General features: G+C 53.1%; 1 protein-coding gene across 1 annotated transcript in view; it reads right to left on the reverse strand.

Annotated features, from left to right (window-relative positions):
- POLN (DNA polymerase nu) overlaps window positions 1-9,543 on the reverse strand; it is a gene marked incomplete at its 3' end in the record, with an annotated part of 75,415 nt that overhangs the window by 22,744 nt on the left and 43,128 nt on the right. Inside the window, exon 12 of the mRNA XM_023745421.1 lies at window positions 496-552. Coding sequence (XP_023601189.1) covers window positions 496-552 — 57 coding nt within the window. The remainder of the gene's footprint in view (window positions 1-495; window positions 553-9,543) is intronic.

Raw genomic sequence — 9,543 nt, forward strand, 5'->3', positions numbered from 1 at the left:
ATCAATAAAAATCTATTAAAAAATAACAAAACCCAATGATACTAGCAATGTGAGTGCTACATGTGGTTCAAGGACAACAGAACTGCCGGCAGGTGCAGGAGCAGAGAACCAGGGCAGCTGGAAGGGAGGGGGCGTGTCAGTTACCAGTGAACGGGAACGCAGACGGTAAAACGCCACGCAGAGCTACGCACCAGGCCTGCCCCGGGCACGGAGGCGGCTTCCGCACGCGGTACTGATGGAGGGCACGTCACACTGTCACAGACACACCAACTCCTTGCTTCTGAGTGTTCGCCAGCCCCTCAATGCTGAGGGGGCTGACTGTGGGCGGGGTGACACCACATCGGGGTGCCAGCGAGCCGTGCGAACACGGGTCAACTTGAACGACTCCATTCCCTTCAGGGCCTCGTCGGGCTGCCTCAGCGACTGGATTTCCATCAACAGAGCCAGTGCCATAAGCTTCCCCTTCGTCACCAACTTATTAAAAAATTAACTTACCTGCCTGTATTCCAAAATGATCTTGGGTAATGGATGGAGGGCTTGCAGAGCAGTTAACTGAAAAATGAGAGTAAATATTATTAATATAGTCGTTCATTGAAGCTTAACATTCCAGACACTTATTTTCAGCCAGACAAAGTCGTAAAGAAAATGGTCTAAATTGAGCATATTTTCCAAAATGAAGATGCATAAGCAACTGAGCTTAGCAGGCGCCCTGACCTCCATCCCTTACAAATTGCTGCTGTCCTCGTGGCGCTAAGGGCACTTCGCGAGAGCGGGACGCGGTTTCCATGAGCGACTCCACGGCCAGGACGCGTAAGACACCACATGGCGGGTGTGGCTCAGCTGCCTGGAGTGTCGTCCCGGCACCAAAAGGCGGCGGTGATTCCGGGTCTGGGCACAAATCGGGTCTATCCTGGTCCAGCTGCGAATGGGAGGCAACGGATCGATGCTTCTCTCTCACATCAATGTCTCTCTCATTCTCTCTCTCTCCCTTCCTCTCTCTCAAAATCGATTTTTAAAAATTATTTAAAAAATATCACATGGCAGCCCTGGCTGGTTTGGCTCAGTGGAATAGAGCGTCAACCTGCGGACTGAAGGGTCCCGGGCTCAATTCCGGTCAAAGGCATATGCCTGGGTTGCGGGCTCCATGCCCAGTGGAGGGTGTGCAGGAGGCAGCCAATCAGCGATTCTTCCTCATGGCAGAGAAAACTGGGAAAATGCCTACAAACGTGTAACTTGATCGTTCAGGAACACCCAACACCTGAATCGCAGGGAGCTGGGCATGAAGTCAGGGAGGTAACATCAGAACATGATTAAGGATTTTCAAATTAGTTTTAAAAAGTCAAAATATAAAAAGTCAAAAATATACAGCAGAGTACAAGCTCATAAGAACACGATTTGCTGAAGTATCACAAAGTGAACACGCCTGGGCTCGCCCAGAGGGAACACCAGGCCCCTGCCCCCACCAGCCCGGCCTCTACCCCGCAGGCCACTGTTCCCAGGTTTTGAACTTCGTGTCAGTGCAACAGGGCAGGTTCTCTGTGTGTGTGGCTTCTGTGGTCAGCGTGATGGCTTATGGCTCACCATGTTGCCGTGGGAAGACTATGCCGTGAACGTGTAATGCTGATTGTTTGAACGCAGGTCAACGACTTCTCCCTCCCCCACGGATGGATATGTGGTTTTTCTACGTCAGGCCGCGGTGGACACACGGTACAGTGTTGGGAACGACGTCCGCAGCTGTTGGATGCACACGCGAGGAGGTGTGAGGTCGCCAGGCGCCGGGCCACCTGCAGCGGGGACCGTCCAGCAGTTCATCACACCCGGGAGCCCGTGCCCGCGTCTCGGGTAACGCGTGTTGCCCTGTCCTCACCCCTGCCGTCCTGGTGACGTGAGCGACGTCTCACTGGGCTGCTGGTGCGTATGCCCCGGTGACCGAGACGGCCGAACAGCGCGCGGTGTTTACTGACTGACTGCACCTCTTCTGCCAGGGTCCTGTGCGTGGCCTCGGCCCACGGGGAAACCGCTGTGCCTGCTCCTCCTGGACTGTGGGCCCTCGCCGGCCTGGACGGGCTCTTTCCCATGAACTGGAGGCGCCTTCTCCTGTGAGGCTCGCCCTTCCTCTTGGTTGGTGGCGCCTCTTCCTGAACAGAGGGTCTTCATTCCACTGTCGTCCGGTGTCGACCTCCTTCTTTATGGTCATGCATTTGTGTCCTGTCTAGAATGTCGCCTACATCAGGCCTTGACGATATTCTCTATGGTATCTCCACAGCCTTCACTGCTGTGCCTTGTACATGTGGGTGCACCTTCACTTGGCATTTCTTTCCGTGGAGGATGTGAAGTAGGGCCCAGAGGCACTGGTGCCTGATCATTTACGTCGCCAACCTCCTGCTCAGGGCTTTGCAGCGCAGCCTTCTGAGGTCAGGCGTTTCACACGCCCAGGGAGGCCTGCTCGGGGCTTCTCCACCCGCCCTCGGTCTGTTAGTTTACCCTTGAATCGACACCACACTGTACGGATCACTAATTAATTCCTGGTAATTTCCATTGCTATGTGGTTAGTCTTGCATCCAAGAGACTCAATCTTCCAATAGTGCTTTACCTTCCAAGATTACCTCGGTTCTTAGTTTTTGCGTTTCTCTTTAAATCTGGGAATCAGCTTGCCGATTTCTACAAAAACCGTCTGCCCGGGCTTCACGAGGATCATTTTGAATCTGTGAACTAGTCTGGGGACTGGTGCTCTGACTCCATCGTAGTGTGTGGGCCCGGAAGTGTGTGTCTGCAGGAAGACTGAGGGCGGGACTGAACAGCCCTGGGCCTGGGAGCTGGCACTGCTGGGAGGGTCCCGACTCAGTATCTCCCAGCTGCCCTTTTCTTAGACAAGCTACTCCTCAGGGAGGTGAAAATACTCAGCCAGAAACACTGCTTCCATACAACTCGCTCTCCTCGCCCTGATGCCTGACTCACAAGAGAGCTTTCTGAGCGCAGTCTGCCTGCGCATCGAGAAGAGGCCCCGAGAACTCTGAAAAGAATGAAGTGTTTGATCTCCTAACCTGGATAACGCCGGACCGGAGTTGGTCAATGATCCGGGCAGAGGCCACAGCGCCTGCTGCTCCGCTGGCTCCTGGCTCCGCACTCTTCTCATCCCCTCTCCCTGTGGCCACCGGTTGGCACCCCCTCTCTCCCGCTCCTCACGGGCACTTCTGAGTGCAGGTCCCTGGTTATCAATGCTCTGCTTAGCGTCAGCAGCACTTCGTGACCAGCCACCCGCCGCAGGCTCCGTGGCCGGGGCAGGGGTTTCTGCAAAGCTCCTGTGTGGCAGGAGGACCGGCGACGTCAGTCCAGATCGGCTGACTGCCTCCGCGCGCGTGTCTCAGCTGTGGTGCGACAACTCTGTGTCAATGGCTCATGAACACGTCTGTCTTAACAGGTCCAACACGGGGCTCTTTACTCCATCCCCCCCCACCACCACCAAAAACGGCTCCCCTCCCAGTCTCCCCTGAGTGGTGGCCATCTCTGCTCAGGTGCAGAACTAAGGAAGCCAGGGGTCCTGACTTTTGTTCACACTCATGGATGTTTCTTTCTGTCCTGAAAATGCTCTGCCCCATCCTCACGGCCATCGCGCGGACTGTGGAGACATGGGTCCCCACACACAGCGACAGCCCATCAGGAGCCTCCTCGTGCTCCACCAGCGACACGACGCACCACGGGCCTCTCAGACCCGCGTCAGTGCCGGCGGGACGGGGCCGCAGGACCGCACTGTGCTGCTCAGTAGGAGATGGTGCTGTGACTTTGGAGGACAGTGAGGGTTTCTTACAAAACTAAACGTCCTCTTGCCATACAATCCAGCCACCACACTTCTTGGTATTTACCCAAAGGAGGTGGAAACTTACGTCCACACAAAACCCTGCACACCGATGTTTAAAAGCTTTATTGCCAAAAGCTGGAGGCAGCCAAGCTGTCCCTCCGTAGACGACGGGAAAAAGCAGCCGCTACACCCAGACAAGGAATAGTACTCAGACTGAAGAGAAATGAGCGATCGAGCCAGGAACAGACGTGGAGGAACCTTCAGTGCCCATGACTAAGTGAGACCATCTGAGAAGGCCCCACACTGTGATCCCAAGTATATGAGTCTCGAGAAGACGACACGATGGGGACAGTGAACGGATCAGGGGCTGGAGGGAGGAACAGGCGGAGCACAGAGGATCTCCAGGGCACGGAACCGCTGTGTGAGTGTGAGGATGGATAATGCCATTACACACTTGTCCGGACCCCCGGGGCGCACAGCACCAGGGCGAGCCCTCTGCACGCTGTGCCCTCTGGGTGATGAGGTCGTGTCAGTCTAGGTTCCATGCCCGCAACAAGTGGACCCTCTGGTGGGGGTGTCGGTAGTGGGGGAGGCTCTGTGTGTGGGGGGAGGGGGGTATGAGACATCTCTGTGCCTTCTGCTGGATTTTGCTGTGGCCCTAAAACTGAGCTAAAGGTAAAGTCTGATAAAACCGTACCTGTGATCCCAGCTGCGCTGTGCTCGAACCTCCCAGGCTGCCCATTACCTGCAGGCTAAGGGAGGGGAAGGGAAGTGGAGAGGAGGCTTAATTTTGAATGTAGAACCATGTGCATGGGTTGCCTAGTAAATGTTCATCATTTTTTTTGTTTGTCTTTGTTATGTTAGTCCTCACCCAAGGATATTTTCCCATTGATTTTTTTTTTTTTTAGAGAGAATGGAAGGGAAGGAGGAGGGGGGAGAGAGAGAGAGAGAGGGAAACATCGATTGGTTGCCTCCCGCATGCTCCTGGACAGAGCGGGGATCAAGCCTGCAACCCAGGAACATGCCCTTGACCAGGAATCGAACTCAAGACCCTTTGGTTCAAGGGCCAACGCTCTCTCTAACTACTGAGCCAAGCCAGCCAGGCAAAACACTCATCTCTTTTAATGCACAGACTAGCATGACTGGTCCAGGAAAACAGAGTAAGGCCACTATGACTTAGGGCCCTCATGTTCTGGGGGAAATTAAGGTCACCGTCTTAACTCCGTCCACAAAGCACCCTACCCCACAAAGCACCCTACCCCGGCGGAGCTCCTTCCTCTCCCTCCGCTGTGGGCTGTCTCGGAGCAGCACAGGCAGCAGCAGGGAAGGGCGGCCCTGCCAGCTGGTGCCAGATGGAGAATGAATCCACCTAGGACCCCGCGCAGGTGCGGCCTCCCCAGGCGCCACCACCGCTGGAGCTGGGCTTGCTGCCCCTCCCTCTCAGCCACCAGGAGGGTCTCACAGTGGGTTCCGCCCCTGCTGCCGGGGCTCCACAAACAAACCACAGCCACCAGCTCAGCCACCAGGTGCCAGCTCCAGGCTGCCTGGTGCAGGGATGGAGTGAACCAGCCGGCGGAGGCTGGGCTCTGGGCCGCCCACATCCTAGTGGAATAAGCAAGCAGGCAACTAAGGAACCATGGGAAATGGTGAGTGTGTGTAGGAAAATGAAGGATGGGGCGTGAAGACCTTGGGGGAGAAGGGAGGGCCTGCTTGGTTGGTGGCGGGGGGGGGGGGGGACGGGGACGGGAGACAGCTGTAACATGTCAGCAATTTAAAATGGAAAGAAAGACAGAAAGGAAATGAAGGTGAAGAAATGGGCCGTAATGGGCCTCGCTGTGCTGTGTGGCCAGAGAGGGTCTGAGAGCAGTGCTGAAGCGGGCAGCGGGCAGCCAGGCGTGTGGAACCTGTGGGAAGAGTCTCCGGAGGAGGCCAGGGCCGTGCAGACACCTGGGCAGCAGGCGTGCTCAGGGCGGGGCGGGGGGAGCCCGGAGTGCTGAAGGAGCGAGGCCAGAGGAGGGGCAGCGCCAGACCCACAGGTGGGGGCCATGCTCGAGAGCTTGGGTTTTATTCTAAGTGTCACAAAAAGCCACTGGAAGTTCACATCACAGGAGTGACATGGTTTCTCTCTCTCTCTCTCTTTTTTATAAAATGTATTTTTATTGATTTCAGAGAGGGAGGGAGAGGGAGAGAAACATCAATGATGAGAGAGAATCATTGATCAGCTGTCTCCTGCACACGCCCCACTGGGGATGGAGCCCGCAACCTGGGCATGTGCCCTGACCAGGAATCAAACTAGGGACCTCCTGGTTCGTAGATCAAGGCTCAACCACTGAGCCACACTGGCCAGGCTTTCTTTTCTTTTTTAATCTTCATTGAAGGATTTGTTTATTGATTTTAGAGAGAAAGTAAAGACGCAAGAGAGAAACATCGAGGTGAGAGAGAAACTTCAATCAGCTGTCTCCCGCACGTGCCCCAACTGGGGATTGAACCCACAGCCTTTAGTGTATGGGACGATGTTCTAACCAAATTGAGCCATCCACCCAGGGCATGACGTGGTTCTGTAACACTTTACAAGACCACGCTGCCCGGGTGTGATGAATAACCGCAGGCGTGAGACAGCGGGCGGGAGTGACTGCACAGGGAGCCCTGGAGGAGCCTGAGTGGAAGGTGAAGGGGCTGACGGTGAAGGTGGAGGGAGGGAGGCAAACTCAAGACATACTTTGCACGTAGGGACTTTAAGACTTGCTGCAGGTGAGGCTGAAAGAAAATCAAAGATGATTCCCAGTTTTTGGATGAAGAAGGTCAGTCATAATAATAGCCAATACTTATTGGTTTTTGAGAGCTTATGTCAGGCATGGTCCTAAATACTGTCTCTCTGTCTCTCTCTCTCTCTCTCTCTCTTTCTCTCTCTCTCTCTCTCTCACACACACACACACAAACACACACACACACACACAGTTGCAGAATCCTCACAAGATTCTAGCAGGGATGTTACTATTATAGTCCTTCTGCTACAGATCAGGACACTGAGGCACAAAGCAGTCAAGCAACGTGGCCCAGGCTGGCGCCACTGCCCTTGCTTCCCAAGGACACGGAGAAGGGCAGGAAGGCATGTGGAAGAGCACGAATCCAGGTCCCTGCAGGGGAACCAGGCTCCACGCAGTCCCTGGTTCACTCGACAGCGGCCACCCGAGCCCTCAAGGGCCAGGTGTGGGGACAGTCAGCAAGTGAGGGGACCGCCAGGCGAGATGAGCAGAAAGTGAAATGATGGAGAGGCGATATGCACGAGGACTCTAGACCAGCCGTGGGCAAACTATGGCCCGCGGGCCGGATCCAGCCCGTTTGAAATGAATAAAACTAAAAAAAAAAAGACCGTACCCTTTTATGTAATGATGTTTACTTTGAATTTATATTAGTTCACACAAACACTCCATCCATGCTTTTGTTCCGGCCCTCCGGTCCAGTTTAAGAACCCATTGTGGCCCTCGAGTCAAAAAGTTTGCCCACCCCTGCTAGATGCACAGCCTCCCCTGCTGCAAAGCCAAAGGCTGGACACGGCCCAGCGAGCACTGCTGGCCTCCGCAGAGGGTCCCAGCAGAGGGACATGCACGCACTATCACTGCCCTCAGCTCTGCACTGCCGCCTACTGGATTGTAAACATCTGTCTATGCTCCACCACTTTCCTAGAGTACAGCCTCACCACTCCCTGCCTTTGATTTTTATTGATTAATTGATTTTAGAGAGAGAGACAGAAACATCAATTTGTTGTTCCACTTACTTATATATTCCTTGGTTGATTGTTGTATGTGCCCTGACCAGGGACTGAACCTGTAACCCTGGTGTATCAGGCCAACATCCCAACCAACTAACCTACTCCTTGTCTTTAAAAAATGGAACTGTCTTGCCCAGCCGGCATGGCTCAGTGTTTGAGCGTCGACCTATGAACCAGGAGGTCACAGTCTGATTCCCGGACAGGGCACATGCCCAGGTTGCAGGTTCAGTCTCCAGTGTGGGGCGTGCAGGAGGCAGCCGATCAATAATTCTCTCTCATCATTGATGCTTCTCTCTCTCTCTCTCCCCCTCTTCCTTCCTCTCTGAAATCAATAAAAATATATTAATAAAAAACCAAACAAATAAAAATGGAACTGTCTTATGACCCAGCAATTTCACTTCTGGGAATATTCCTGAAGAAACCCTAAACACTAATTTGAAAGAATATATGCACCCTTATGTTTATTGCAACTGGTGTCCTGGTGCACGGATTCGTGCACATTGAAAGGAAATTAATTAGAAGAAATATTTTAATAGGGTTATCTGCCCTTTCTCTATAATACAAGTGTCAACCAAATTCACAATCGACAATGACAGATCGAAACACACGCGTGCAATTGGTGCCAGCGAGAGCTTTATATGTATCATGCATGCGCGAGTCAACTTAGCCTTTTATAGATATAGAATAAACTTGCTTAGTTAGACCTGCTTTCTGATTTAGCTAAACTTTTTCCAGCCCAATAAAGCACCCCAACTTCTCTTTCAGGTAATTATCAGCAACACAACAGTAAATATCAACACAAAGCAGATTATTATTGTAGATCACACAGGGAGAACAAAGGGTTAAATATTTAACTGCAGTAGTGTTTGACTATATTCTGTGCAGTGAGAAAACCAAAAGTAATTTTCAGGGTTCACCATTTCTTACTTCTTTTCAGCTGGATCAAATTTCTAAGCTTTCTAAATCTCCGTTTTTTGACTAATAAAAAGAAAATAGGATTCTACCGAGTCTCCTATCTACCTGCTCCAGGACTTCTGTGAGGATCAAATGAGATGAGGCATGGGAAAACGCTTCATAAACATTTGGTTGAACTGTAAAATGTTTACACCTGGCTATAAAGCAAGTCGGGTTCCTGGGCTGAAGAAACTCCAAGGAGGTGAGTCGCTAGGGAGAGGAAGCTGGGCATTGGTAAGTGACTTCATTACCCTGCGCTCACAGTGACCATTTCTGGGTTGGGCTGGGCTGTGGGCCGCATTTTGCGCCATGGAGTCTTGGCAGCATTGGCTGCGATTTGGTGAGGTGCCGCTCCAGGGTGGTGGCAGAGCCTGTGTCCCTCTTGGGGGAAGCCGAGTGTTGGTTCGTTGGGGCCAGTGCATGTCATGGCAGCTCCTACATTGAGCGCCTGCCCCTGGTGGTCAGTGCTTATCATAGCTACCGGTCGAAGGGAAGCCTTTTATATATATACTAGAGGCCCGGTGCACGAAATTCGTGCACGGGAGGGGTCCCTCAGCCTGGCCTGCACCATCTCCAATCCGGGACCCCTCCCACAATCTGGGACTACTGGCTCCTAACCGCTCACCTGCCTGCCTGCCTGATCGCCCCTAACCACTCTGCATGCCTGCCTGATGCCCCTAACTGCTTTCCTGCCCGCCTGATCACCCCTAACCACCTCTGCCTGATCGCCCCTAACCACTCTGCATGCCTGCCTGATGCCCCTAACTGCTTCCCTGCCTGCCTGATCACCCCTAACCACCTCTGCCTGATTGCCCCTAACCCAGGGGTGGGCAAACTTTTTGACTCGAGGGCCACAATGGGTTCTTAAACTGGACCGGAGGGCCGGAACAAAAGCATGGATGGAGTGTTTGTGTGAACTAATATAAATTCAAAGTAACATCATTACATAAAGGGTACGGTCTTTTTTTTTTTAGTTTTATTCATTTCAATGGCGATCCGGCCGCGGGCCGTAGTTGCC

This window comes from Myotis lucifugus, unplaced genomic scaffold (assembly GCF_000147115.1).
Source record: "Myotis lucifugus unplaced genomic scaffold, Myoluc2.0 scaffold_540, whole genome shotgun sequence".
In the NCBI taxonomy this organism is placed as follows: domain Eukaryota; kingdom Metazoa; phylum Chordata; class Mammalia; order Chiroptera; family Vespertilionidae; genus Myotis; species Myotis lucifugus.